General features: G+C 32.7%; 1 protein-coding gene across 3 annotated transcripts in view; it reads left to right on the top strand.

Moving 5' to 3' along the window:
• The window catches only part of LOC108913224 (transcription cofactor vestigial-like protein 4), a 52,008-nt gene extending 38,905 nt beyond the window's left edge, over positions 1–13,103 (top strand). For all 3 annotated transcript variants that reach the window (XM_018718744.1, XM_018718743.1, XM_018718742.2), the window contains 2 exons: positions 5,363–5,719; positions 11,876–13,103. In XM_018718744.1, the coding sequence (XP_018574260.1) occupies positions 5,363–5,719; positions 11,876–12,153 (635 nt within the window). In that variant the 3' untranslated portion in view covers positions 12,154–13,103. The remainder of the gene's footprint in view (positions 1–5,362; positions 5,720–11,875) is intronic.
• Positions 13,104–14,041: the final 938 nt, after the last annotated feature.

Below are 14,041 nucleotides of genomic sequence, written 5' to 3'. Positions count from 1 at the left end.
GTCTAATCATGTGATTACTTAACCAAGGCTTAACCGAGACTCAAAGTACTGGGACTTAATAATTAACAAATATACCTATGTCAGGTACCTATATATGTATTTCTGAATTAATTATATTTTGATGTATCGTTTTTATATTAGATAAGTATTATTCATCAACTCTTTACTAGTTATTGCTGGTGTGGATTAGATTTCTTCTAAGCTAGAACTAATGGTACCATTACTATTTATCCTATATACATTTTTTTCTCTAGGAAAATATTTGAAAAAAATGTTTTAGACTAATTTGACTCCCCTAAATTCATTTATTTATAACTTAAACGAAACTTGAAAATCGTTGAAAATACAAAAAAAAGACGATAGATAGAAAAAGTCTTGGAACTAAAGGAGTGTGGTTTATTTCTGAAAAAAAAATGGTGCGCCATCGGACGATGTGAATGTATGTGTGACAGATTGAAAATACATAATCCTGTTTAGAATTTCATTATCTTCAGTTGTTCGTAAAAAAATGCATTTCTCAAGATTACCAATTACCATGAAAAAAAGCGTACGCCTTAATAGTAATGTTTATCAATACAATAAATAATCAAATGGGAAAGCTAATTTTTTTGGTTAAATTTATCATTAGTATTTAATAAGAATTAATGAAAAATTAAAAGTTGATAAAACCAGTTGTATCTACGTAAACATTGCAATTATGTGAGCTAGTGTATAAATAAGCAAGACATCAGTAAAATTTACTATGCTGCGTACATTTTTATACATTTTTTTGTGACCTGAAAACTCCGACATTAAATAATAATAAGATTTGAGTATGTAGTTGCATACAACTATGCTATTAGTATTAACACGCACAAATTGCTACAGCTTCTGTCGCATTACTTTGCTGGCAAATTCGTGGCGCAATTTTTCAATTGAAAATATTTGCCAAGTCGTAAACAAAATAACTGTGATGTTTCTTGGCACACACGCCTTATGTATCTCACAATGATCTGGGCTTTAAGGGGGATGCGTGCAGCGATGTTTTTTAATGACCGTACGAACGTGATGACCTACGAAGGCCGACCATAACAAATTGGCTTTGAAAACGAAGTGGAATATCCACATCCGGCACGATATTTGTGTGACCCTTCTCTCCTGAGGCTATTTGGCACTCCCTTTTCCTTTAATTCAAGTTAGCGGAATCATCTTTTGCACCCAATATATCTACAGGGTGTCCTTAATCTGCACAGACTAAACTTTAATTGGTCATAGAACTCTCTGAAATATGAGAAAATTTCAGTCAGGAAACTGTTTACTAGGTATTGCGGATAGATGCAATTCTATACTGGACAGAGCTTTAGTCACCAGAGTAATTGTTTACTACAATATAATTTTGTTTCATGTTTCTTGATGTGACATTTTCTTACGTTTTTAAAACCAAAATAACCAAAATATAAAAGTTGGACTTACACAAAAAAGTTAACATTTTTCTTAGTAATTTTAAATAAAATGTAAGACATTTTCTATTAAAAAAAGTCTAAATTTTAAATCAAGATGCGTAAGGTATGTTACTTTAACTCCTAGTTTTGCCCATCCCTGACTGTTTCTGGTTCACACCTGTCTATAAAAGATAAAAGGTAAATTTTTATTTGTCCAGTCTTAAAAAGCCACCACTTCTTCGGAAACTAAACATCGTCTGATCGGTCTGATCTATGTTTGATTGGCCATTTTAATAATACACACACTACATGAACACATTGTCCTTTCTCAAAAAGAAAACACAGTTAAACTAAGGATTTAGTAAAATAAATAACTTAAATATTTGTTCAATAAAAATTTTGATAATAAAAGACACGTTTTCGCAATGAAAGTTAAAATTGAATTAGTAATTTTTCTGATTGCTTCAAATAAACTGGTCAAAAAAGCGGACGACACACCATTTAAGGCCACAAATATTCACCTCTTTTCATGTATTATGTATGTAGCTCGGGGACGATACCAGAGGTTCTCAATAAGTTTTAACAATTTTGAATATTATTAATTTTATTTTGTAGTTTCAATGAATTTGATTATTGAAAATATTTATTAGTATTGCATTCTATCGTTATATATTTGCGATTTCTAAACACTATATTTTTGGTATAAATGGCAAATTGTGTTTTCTTTACCTTTATTATTTAATACTGTTGCCACTTTTATGAAAAACCCTATTTAAAATATGATAAATAGACTTGTTTCTCCTTGGTATTAAATTCGCTTTTTCTTTTCTTGTTTTGAAAAATATGTTATTACACAGCGTGTCCGGGAAATCCAATATCTATCTTAAAATGAGGAATATATGGATTTTTCTTTTTACTGTGTTGCCACATTTCTCGAAATGTACAAATTAAAAATATATTCAACTATACAGGGTGTTCCACTTTTCCTGGCCAGACATCAACCTTGTTTTTTTTAATGGAAACACATTTTTTATATTATTTTCGGATTCTACATCAAAAATAAAGGGTACTTTGTGTAGAATTCAAATATTCACAGTTTTTGAGATATCTCGCTTGAAAGGTTTTTCTAGTCGATATTGGCTGCTTACGTTTTATGATACTGACAGGTTATACTATTAGCTACTGAGCCCATTTTATTATCAGATGTTTAGTAAGGATGACTCTTCCGTATCATGCTCAAAAAACTGGCCTGCGTTATACAGGGTGACCAAACTATCACGTCAAAATTGCCAATTGAAAAATTGAAAAATCTCGAATTTTTTAAATGCATCACCCTGTATATTTTCATACCATGAGATGCAGAATTAAATTCCCTACAACTTTGCTATACCTGATCCTATACCAAAATTCATTAGTTTTTCATGAAATCTAATTTCTATGAAAAAATGCGAAGTTTACAAATAGCTTATACAGGGTATCCCAAAAGTATAGAAACAGCACAATAACTTTCGAAAAATGCAATTTGTGGAAAAATGATTCAGACAAAAGATTTAGGATTTTCCCTGGCTATTCAATGGTGACCCTGACCTTGACCTTCAAGGTTATTTCAAGATCAAGTTAATTTTTTCAAATGGGCCCTACTTTTGACCCTGGAAATGAAGAGAGGAAAATTTTACGTTCAGATATGTCCTTGACCATTTTCCGAATTTGACCTCTGATGGTCATTAAAGGTCAAATCAAGGTCACGCATGGTTTGGCGCGGGTTGCAAAAAAAATACCATAACTAACGTTGTAAGATTTTTCCCTGGCTATCTGACGGTGACCCTTGATTTGACCGTGACCCTCACCTTCAAAAACCGCACTATATCAATTTTGGCAAAAATCGGTTGATTTTTGAATTCGCGTCCGCCATCTTGGACTTTCAGATTCGTAGTCAGCGACCCCAAAACCCCCCCTATACCAAATTTGGCGTAAATCGGTTAAGTTTTTGGAACCGCGTCCGCCATCTTGGACTAAAATTCCTCAAAAACAAATTTCAGATTCGTAGTCAGCGACCCCAAAAACCCCTCTATACCAAATTTGGCGTAAATGACATATCTGAACGTAAAATTTTCCTCTCTTCATTTCCGGGGTCAAAAGTAGGGCATCCTATTTGAAAAAATTGACTTGACCTTGAAATAACCTTGAAGGTCAAGGTCAAATCTAGATTTAAATTTGAATAGCGAGGGAAAAATCCTAAATCTTTTGTCTGAATCATTTTTCTTCAAAATGCATATTTCGAAAGTTATTGTGCTGTTTCCATACTTTTGGGACACGTTGTATGTAAAATAACATAGTAGGCTTCTGTCAAAGGAAAATCTGGAAAATTTTCGATTCACATAAGGTTTAATAGAAAAGCTACAGTAACAATTGTGAAATGAATTACTCCAAAGAAGAATTAGTAAATATGGTGTAGTAAATAAGCTCATGATAACTGTTTATTGGCAAGTCGTATTTACCAAGCTAATAATCCAGATTTACAAAGATATCCTCGTACAGTGTTTTGTAAAACTGAAGGAGAGGTTAGAGATTTCTAGCGAAATATCTAAAAATTAGAATCTTAGAGCTTCAAAATGCCTTTTTTAAATTCCCGATACGACCATTTTTCACCTAACAACAGTGTGGATCACGGAAAAATTTCGGAAATTCTTTCAAATTTTACCATTGGTAATTTAAGAACATAGGTGCTAGTAAGAACGATGCATTATTGCTAAATAGAAGAGTTATTACATGTTTCAGTAGGTTGTGGTTTAGCTTTTGCTGTAGATAGCGTATCTGTGTATTATTACGAATTAGCTTAAATCTTTTCCTGTACCCAATTTGCGGTTTGTGAAAGTGGAAATGGTGTGTTGATATTTGTAATATAGTAGTAGTATAGTATATTACAAAAGCTAATGTCATGCTTATATTTTTCCTGGAAAACAATGGAGAAAAATCTTAATTAATATTTTAGGGATTCTTTTTTACTTTTCTTCTTATGACGTATCTGTTTATCAAATTCATGTTAATTTCATATTTTTGCACACAAGTTAGGTGTCAGTGTCTCAAGTGCAAAATACAACATTATTCTATTTTAATAATTAATTGAAACCGCGACCACTAGACATGTAGACAGTGATTCGAAACAAACGGAATTACAGAAAACTTTGAAAGTTTAAAGAAGTTGCATTGAAATTAGAAGTATGTTATTTTCTTCTTTAAAAAAAAGTACAGTTATGTTCGTAGTCTGAAGGCTGACATTGATTCATGCTATAATAAATAATTTTAATTGATGATATTCAGGGATGCCACAACAAGCACTGAATTATACCTGTACGCGTACCTGCAATATCTAGTAAACAGCAAGGATCGTTCGTCAGTAGAACCACCAGACATATCAGTTTGTGACTTATCAGTACTGATGAACGATTCAGCTGTTCTCAGCTGTCTCACCTGTGGCGTGCTGATAGAGACTAATAAGACTGAAACTGGTATATATCTGGTGGTTCGACTGATGAACGATCTTAACTGTTTACTAGATATTGCAAGTATAATTCAATGCTGGTTAGGGCAGGTAACTCGCAGAGTTACTCGCATTTCCTGCAATGTCATCAGTTAAGATAAATCGTGCTTTCATAGCATTTTTAAGTCATTCTTTATCGGTTGGAAGTACGAAGACATACATTCACCATTCATATGCAGCCCACTTGTGTAATGTTAGCCCATATTATTTTTTTTTCATAAAAGCTCTATGAAACGGTGCATTTCCAAATCTAGGTCTGCATAAACTTTCTTGCTTATTTTTACTTGAGGAAAGTTTTCTTAGTGTTTGTGGGGTTGCTCCTGTATAAAGACAATTTATTTAAAATTAAAGAACAGTTTTCAATCCTTAAAATGTATTTTACATATACTTTCCTTTGCAGACGATTCATCCAAACAGTCTTGCCAAAAGCAGACAACGAAGTGGAAACGGGACCGTCGGTCACGGTTGCCCGAGTACTCCCGCAAGTCGGACCCCAAATTTTCAGAGACGTTCGGTTTGGAGCCGCCGTCCAACGCGGACGTCCCCTCGAACGGTATAAGCAGCAATGGAGTCGGCTCCAAAACGTCTAACGACACGTCGAATGGAGTGGCGACCGATACGCCACTGGACATGAGCGTCAGACAAAGAGGACTTCCACCCTCCTATTCACAGACCATAAACAATCCAGGGTATAGGTCGAACTACAGGCCTTCCGTTATACAGAACGGAGTACCGAATAGAGAAGAACTGCCATCAGGTTTGTGTGTTGTCAGTTAAATTAAATAATTCTAAAGAAAATATTTCAAGCATACATCATAAAGTAGCGTGTTTTTTTGTTATGCCGTCGTCGCTAACTACAGACTTACAATGCGCATCCCTAACCCTTGTTCTCGCGTTAGGCTCTGTGGGGGCGGCCAGAGGACTAAAACGCGGCGAAGTCCCAATTTATATGGGTTTGAAATATTAATTGTAAATTACACAATAAATGTAAATTTGGAAAGATAAACAATAGATTACATTATTACAACATAGTGCATTTTCTTAATTGGTTGTTATTAGTGATTAAAAGTTCGCGGACCCCTTGGGAGGAGATGGCGCACCCCCAGGGGTCCGCGGGCCACAGGTTAAGAACCATTGTCTTAGAGGACCACTATTGCCGTAGGGACAGTTCTGTCCGTATCATCTTACAACCAACAAGAGCAGACATCTATATCGGGGCGGGCCTAGGAGTTTTGACAGCGGGTCCTCCCCTACAGAGCCTAGCCTAAGAATAATAAGTAAAAAATTTCTTGCTGACTTTAAGGAAGCGCATTATAAGTCTGCAACTGTCGGCGACAAGGTAAATATATAACGGCATAATTCAGGAAACCATGGACTCCAAATAACAGCACGGGTTGTGAAAGCCTGAAAACATATATTCATATGAATTATATGGTAACTTTTGTTAATAAATAAGCGAAGCCAAGATTCTCTCTCTCTCTCGTTTGACATTACTACTGCTTGGACAGTTTCTGCGTATATCTCTAATAATACAAGGGTTTTTACGAGTTAATTTTCGGACACCCCTCGCAATATAAATAAACTGAAAAGGAATCGCACGCCCATTAAGTTGGTTTAGCACTAGAGACTGCTTGTGATAGATATAAGTAATATAGGTATAGTTCTTCCGAAGTCAGTTGAACATGCATAAAAAAACGAGCAATCAAATTTAATGAGTTTCATGGGCGTCCCTAAAAAAGTTTTCTGCTAAAAGTAGAAAATTATAATAATTTTTATATAATGTGTAGAAAATTTCTATTATATGTTCATTTGACCAACAACATATTTTAATTATTTATGTCCTCAAACAATTTTATTATATTGATGGTATATTGTTCCATTTCAAAAGGTCTCCAAAATGCCATGTTGTAATAATATTAGTAAACCAAATATCCCTTTCGCAATTGTAATATGAATGATTAATAGAAGGGTGCCTATAATAAACTAAAATTATCTGAATCACACCAAATTCCGCATTCCCGCACTGCACTGCTAGACGACTAGTCGACAACTGAATTTTGACAACGCAATGGACTAGAGAAACAGTGCGCATTGCTCTTTGCCCGCATGCTCATTGTTCGACCAGATCTGTATATGGGTATGGTTAAATAAATGTGGGAACAAGTTTTTCAAATATTTCAATGCCGAGTTGCTGTTTAGTGACCGAGCCTGGTACATATCTTGGTGATATTGGTTTTTCAATTGACTTCGGAAAAACTTATTCGTACGACTTAAAGCGATTAAATTTAACATAATTTTAATAGTGTAGCAACTAAGTTCCGAACCAGGTAAGATAGAGAGATGCTATATCAATGACTTCAAATTTACTATTTTTTTATTCAGAAACCTTTCACATATGTCACGTGACCATTTCAAGTTTTAAATTTTACAATAAAGGCTGATTCATGTTAGAATTAATGTGAAATTATTTGTGTGAAATCGCAAAAATAGCGTTCGTATGCACATAACAACAGAGAAGTATGTTTTACAGAAAAATTGTAAGGAATATTTGCCAAATGTTATTCTTTGTTATTGTTGTTGTCTTGAGTCGTAAATTACGTCAAGTATATTACATTGTAGGTTCAACTTTCCATATTTAATTTTTAATAATATGCATACTTATAGGGTTCGGAACATAGCTAATGACTACAACTATTTTTATTCGCACGGTACAGTAAAAATTATCTTCTTTTGATATGAAATAATTTTTCAAAAACAGTTTCCTGCTATTTATTTTCCGCAATTTAAGAATGAAAAATGATTAAAGAATCAAATAACATATACAAATTGAATGAAAGAAGACCTGTTTTATAAGTTTTTTAGAAGAGTGTTCTAGTGGATACAAAAGGAAATTTTATATAAATAGACTGAAATCATCACACTAGACAACAATATTTACATACAATTCAATCTTACAATCTATTGGCAATTATTGCGAAATATTTTCCTTTGACTAATGATAAAATTATAAGTAGCTAAGTATCGTGTACCCAGCTGCTTGATGGTAGTAAAAAACATTGTAGATATATGTATGAGGCTAAAAGTGCAATACATATATTATGGATTCGAAAACAATTACTTTCAGTTTTTAAATTTCTGATATCTGGAAATAATACTGTAAGTAAAATGAAAGTACATGTGCCATTTTACTATAAAAATTTGGCTACGAACATGATAGAAGAATCATACCATTTGATCTTCATTACCAGACACATTAAAACGATGTTGATTGATATTGCATCAAATAGTTTAATTTTTAATTTTTTATATTTATTGGCCTAGAATAAGAAATCGAATAGCAGTGAATGAGACCTCTTTAATTTATCTTAAGCAGACAAATCTAACATGTCAGTGACAACTTGGTAGCTTTCAAAATAGTCGAGTTATATCGCACTCTTGTATGAACAATTTTCTTTCTTTTATTCAAATCGGTTCCGTTGTCGGAAAATTAAGTTAAATCTGCAAGGTAAAGAACTTAATTTATCGTCAATTCCCATATCTGCATGACGTGGAAAACGGGACGGAATCCGATTAATTTTTAAGACCATAGAAATATAAATTTTATGCTATGCAGATTCGCCCTTAGTTCTTAATTTCAGTTTTGATACGAACAGTTTGTAGACTATTGATTCTCGAAAACTACCTACAAGTTTGCTGAATAAACTCATCACAAGTTCCCAGGTCTCGCGATGTGTCTCTTCTAACTCTTGCTGTTGTGTCAACGGGGCACAACACTGCGAGTTTTTTTTAAATATCTTTATACTTGATGAAGTATCAGTGCTAAATTTGGTACTTGTTTTTAGCTATTACCGACGCATATTTATAGTCACAAAAAAATATGTTATATCCTCAAATCTTTTTTAAAAAAATTACCGTTTTTTTATGTTTTGATCGTGTAGAATGAGTGTCAGTTATAATTTAAAATAATTTGACCCTTAAAATGACATAATTTTGGAATAAAATTCAAAAATATATCATCACGTAATGTTATTAGTTTGAAATTAAATAAACAATAGCATCCAGAAAGACTCTGTTGTTATGGGCGTAGCTACAATTTTTGTTTGTGGTGGGTCCAGGGCTGCATACTCTGTACAGGCCTCCAAAAAAAAAGTCTACGCAGTCACCGACTTACCGATATGATAAAGATGATAATATTAGATCTTTTTTTCTGAGGTGGAGACAGGGTTCTCTGAGGTGGGCCGTGCACACCCTTGCTCCCCCCTAGCAACCTACGTCCATGACTGTTGTGTTCATTTTTACATATAAATGTTTCATTAAAGTCGGTAAACATTTTAGCGGTACAATATTCACACATTCGATCGTATTCACACATATCACATACACATTCGTATTCGGCGAATACTGCATGTGTAGTTGTAGCCTAACACTAAAGATTCAAAGAAATCAGTTACATTTTAGATATGTAATATAATAAAATAAATATTGTTCCCTTTTAAAATTGATTATCTCATTTATTATGTGAGTACTCACAATTCGTTAAATGTTTTAAATACTTTAATATTTTAGAAACATTTATCTCTGAACCTAAATATCAGAACATTCCTTGTAGTACAGTCAAATTATCATTTTTAGCGAAAATAATTTATAAGTTTCTAATTTTAGGAATGAATCCTTTTTACCATTCTGATAAGTTGAGATAACTCCTTTTCGGGATAAACTGCTTAAATAAAGGAGACTTGTTATTGCCTATTTTCTCATTTTGCCAAACCGTTGCTCCGACGACAGAAATAAAAGGAAAATCTCCATTAAATTCTGCATGAAAAATGTTCTATTGATTATTTACCCAATCCTCACAGGATTTGCGCAAACGTCAATCGAAGTTGAGGGCTGCTTGAAGCGCGCAACCGTATATCTGAGTAACGCGTTCTGCTGCGAATGTCTCAAAAACAATTATTTTTACGAGGAAAATGATGCAACGGTATTTCTTATTGCAATTTCATAATTTTTATTGTTTCTCTCATTTTTTTACAATTATGTTTCACGTGATTTGAATTCATTTTTACACTACCCATAAGGTAGTGGTTTCCCCTGAAAGCCTATCGCCAGTCCAACTTGTAGAAAGTCACATTTCCTTCACAACTACAATAAATAGTTGTATATGGAAGATGGAGCTGCTGTCTCAGATATTAGAACAGGAGATAAAATATTACCAACTATGTATTTTCCAACCTCATTGCATTCCCTGCGTATATTTTTTTCTTGCTGTGACTAAATTTGATGAATCCATATAAGTATGGACGTTGCAATGCCGAAGTTTTTGGCGGCAATCCAGGCAATATTACAGCATACTTTCAAATCGTTATCTATTACTGTAGACACTTCACAATATATTCACAAAGTTGTGAAGTCATCAAAAATTACTTATGGGGATCAAAGTGTCAACAATAAGATAAATTCCTATTATGCGAAAACGAGCACAATAAGGAGAAACGTAATTGTGAAAAACAGAAAAAAACATTGAAAACAAACAAATTACAGTATTTGTATATTGTAGTGGAGATGTCCCTCTACAATTTTCTTCATAATCATTTTCCTTGTAAAAGTAGCGGTTTCTGAGATTATATTATATCGTAAAAATCCGGTACACAGATTTTCGGTAGCATAATTCAAGCAATCTCAACTTCGATAGACTTTTGTGAATCTAGTGCGGATTAAGCAAATGATCTATAGAATATTTTTTATGTAGAATGTAATAGTGATTATTTTAAATCCTAACTATTTTTTTCTCGGATTCAGTAGAAAAATGGGAAAATCAAGCAGCAAGTTTTGTCTAGTGTTTTTTTTTTCGAAAAAAAAGGATTGGTCCACCAGAACCGCGGAAACTTTTTGAATTTTGTACTTAGCATTATCACTAATTTACAGTTAAAACTTCGCTATTCGCAATTTTTTTGTTGACTAGATTATTGACGTGTTACTCTTGGATATAACTGTGATGTAATTATATATTTTTAAATTTTCCTTTGTCAGAATTTTTGTAGAATAATAACTTTCTCAACTACCATCACTCTTTTATGCTGTAGGATCTAAGCTCATATTTTTAAAAAGAAAATTGTATATTTCTTTTTTATGACAAAACATGTTACAATCCATTTGTTTTGTGAATAAATATAAGTATGATTTGCCAATATCTAAAAATGTTTACCAAATTAGATACCGACACTCCATTAGTTTAGCGAGTATTTAAAAAAACCATCGTCAACAAATCTTCTTTAGGCTGTGATATATTTATAAGAAGTCAGATTAGGCAACATGCATGAAAATTTAATTTCTTTTGCATAAATTTGACTAGGGTCTAGAAACAGCAACCCACTTTGCTTTGAGACTCCCCTGAGCATGCGCGTTTTTCATGTAACGTAGCCAGTGGTAACTAATGGAATCATTTTTACGATTTAGGTCGTTTTGGCACGTTTTACATGCAGAAAAATCGAATCAGACCTAATTTCATTTTTTTTTTTACTGAGAATCAACAAAAGTGCACTATTTTTTTGTATACTGTCTGGCCGTCCGATCTTGTCATTCATCTAATCCATTATCGATCGCACTAAATGACGTAACGAATTAGCTCGGCGAAAAAACACCCGTTCTAAACCTTTATTTTGCGCCCCTAACTTAAATATTTAATTATTAATTAACAACCTCTAAGAGATTGCTAATATTTCACTACATGATTATGTAAGGTTATAGATTATTTCTAGATATTTAAAAAATTATATGCAAATTTCCCATTGACCTTTGGTTTATTTGTAAATTTTGATCAGGGAACACCCTGAAAATGTTCGGCAATTGAAGGACATCTTGTATAGTTTAAGATTTTGTAACATTCCCTAATTATTACTCTTTTTTTTTATTGTAGGTATTTCCATGTGCGATCCCATTATAGACGAGCACTTCAGAAGATCTTTGGGTAACGACTACCACACTCTCTTCCAAAACAACAACCTCACCAAAGAGCAATGTGCCCCAAAATCACCCCCAAAGACACCAACCAACGTCATCGAACTGATGGATAGCACAGGGTTGTCCGTGGACGACCACTTTGCTAAGGCGCTCGGTGACACTTGGGCCAAACTGAACAAAAAGGACCCAGAAGTTAAAACTAATACCAGTGAAAATAACCTAGTTTCCACTTAAATAATTTATTTTCCTTTACGTAGAAGCCGATGTTTATATTACATGTAACATGTATTTATCTTGCTAAGGAAAAACTAGGATGAGTGTGAGAAATGGATAATAATTTGTGAGTAGTTAGGAAAATGTTAGTTATGACGATGTAATGCCCATCAATCTCATATAAAAATTGGGTTACCTCTCCTACTCCTTAAATGTTTAAACTGATTTGTTTAAATAAATATGGCGTGTATAAATGAAGGAATACAAGTGCTATCAGATGATTTAGAAGCCAAAATATGATAGTCCAAAGTTGCTTTATTAGCAAGTTACAAGACGTTTAAATTAAAGTACACACTTTTGTTTTTTACTGTGAAACCAAAGGACTAATTATCTTCAAATTTGACATGTTTAATAGCTAGTGGTACAACTAAGGAGACAAAATATTTATTTTTGTTTAATTGAATCGTGCTTTGCTTCGTATCCCCATTATTACAAAATTTCAATGCATTGTTAATATTGTATAGTAATAATGCACAGCGCCACCTATCGGAAATTGCTCAAACTACTTACTAAACCATAGACCACCTAGACTGGCTATAGGGCGATTATGATGAAGGCAGTTGGGAGCCTTGTCGGTAGCCCAAATTAATTTCAAATTCATGTTCAGCACCTCTTTATGGTAAAATAAATAATTACACCAAATTTTTATACTTGATTCGATTTTTTGAATCTAATATTTCAATTTTTATTGATTTCCAAAGGATGTTGACATAAAGTACAGGTAGGTGAAAGCTTTTAAAAAACAGGATTGGGTACCATCAAAATTTTCACGTATATGTTCTAGTCACTCTGAAGAAAATTTTTTTATTTTCAACTAAAATGTAGTCCGCAAATTAGCAAAAAATGCAGTTCCCACATTAAATCTACCAGAAATAATAAGTAATTATACTTTATATGTACATTAGGGTGGCCAAAAAGAAAACGAATATTTTTTTCGTGTTTCTTGTGAAAATATGTTAGTTTATCATGTTTTAGGAGCCCCCTCAAAAAATCAGCTCAAAAACATTTTTTTAGAGGTCGCTCAAGATTTTTAAGTTTCCAAAATCGTCAAAAATTGAATTTTTTTTAATATTTTTTTTTCGTTATTTTATCATTTTCTAAGTTGAAAAAAATCTTAATTTCTAAAGGTCACTCATAATTATTTTAATTTGATGAACAAGAGAATGAAATAAATCACGAGACACTTAAATTTTAACAAATTAAAAAATTATAAACATTTGATACTTACAGTGCGGCAGTAAATTTTATCTCGAAAAATTTTTCGTGTCTCGTGATTTATTTCTATTCTGTTCATCAAATTCAATAAAAAAAAATTATTAGTTGATATTTATTTTTAGAGGTTGCTCGAAAACATTTTAGGGATACTACTTTTAAAGTTAAAATAATTATGAGTGACCTTTAGAAATTAAAATATCGATCTGAAATTTTCAGAATCGAAATTTTTTTCAACCTAGAAAATGATAAAATAACGAGAAAAAAAAATTCATATTTGGACGATTTTGGGAATATTTAAAAATCTTGAGCGACTTCTAAAAAAAATTTTTTTGAGCTGATTTTTTGAGGGGGCTCTTAAAACATGATAAACTAACATATTTTCACAAGACACACAAAAAAAAATATTCGTTTTTTTTGGGACACCCTAATGTATATGCACAGTGTGTTCAAGTTTGATCTAGAACACTGCTGTAACATTTGCCTGGACTGCAATGTAGGACTCTCCCAATACTTAGTGAATATTTTTATGCTTACCACATAATTTTATAAAAATTATTTTCACTAATAGTTTTTTATGAACAGCCTCAATAGTCGTCATATTCTGACCTAAGTAGTACCACGGATAATGAAAAGA

Source organism: Anoplophora glabripennis, unplaced genomic scaffold (assembly GCF_000390285.2).
Source record: "Anoplophora glabripennis isolate ALB-LARVAE unplaced genomic scaffold, Agla_2.0 scaffold793, whole genome shotgun sequence".
Taxonomy (NCBI): Eukaryota; Metazoa; Arthropoda; class Insecta; order Coleoptera; family Cerambycidae; genus Anoplophora; species Anoplophora glabripennis.
The sequence above is the reverse complement of the archived record's forward strand: the minus strand, read 5'-3'. Positions and strand labels throughout refer to the sequence as shown.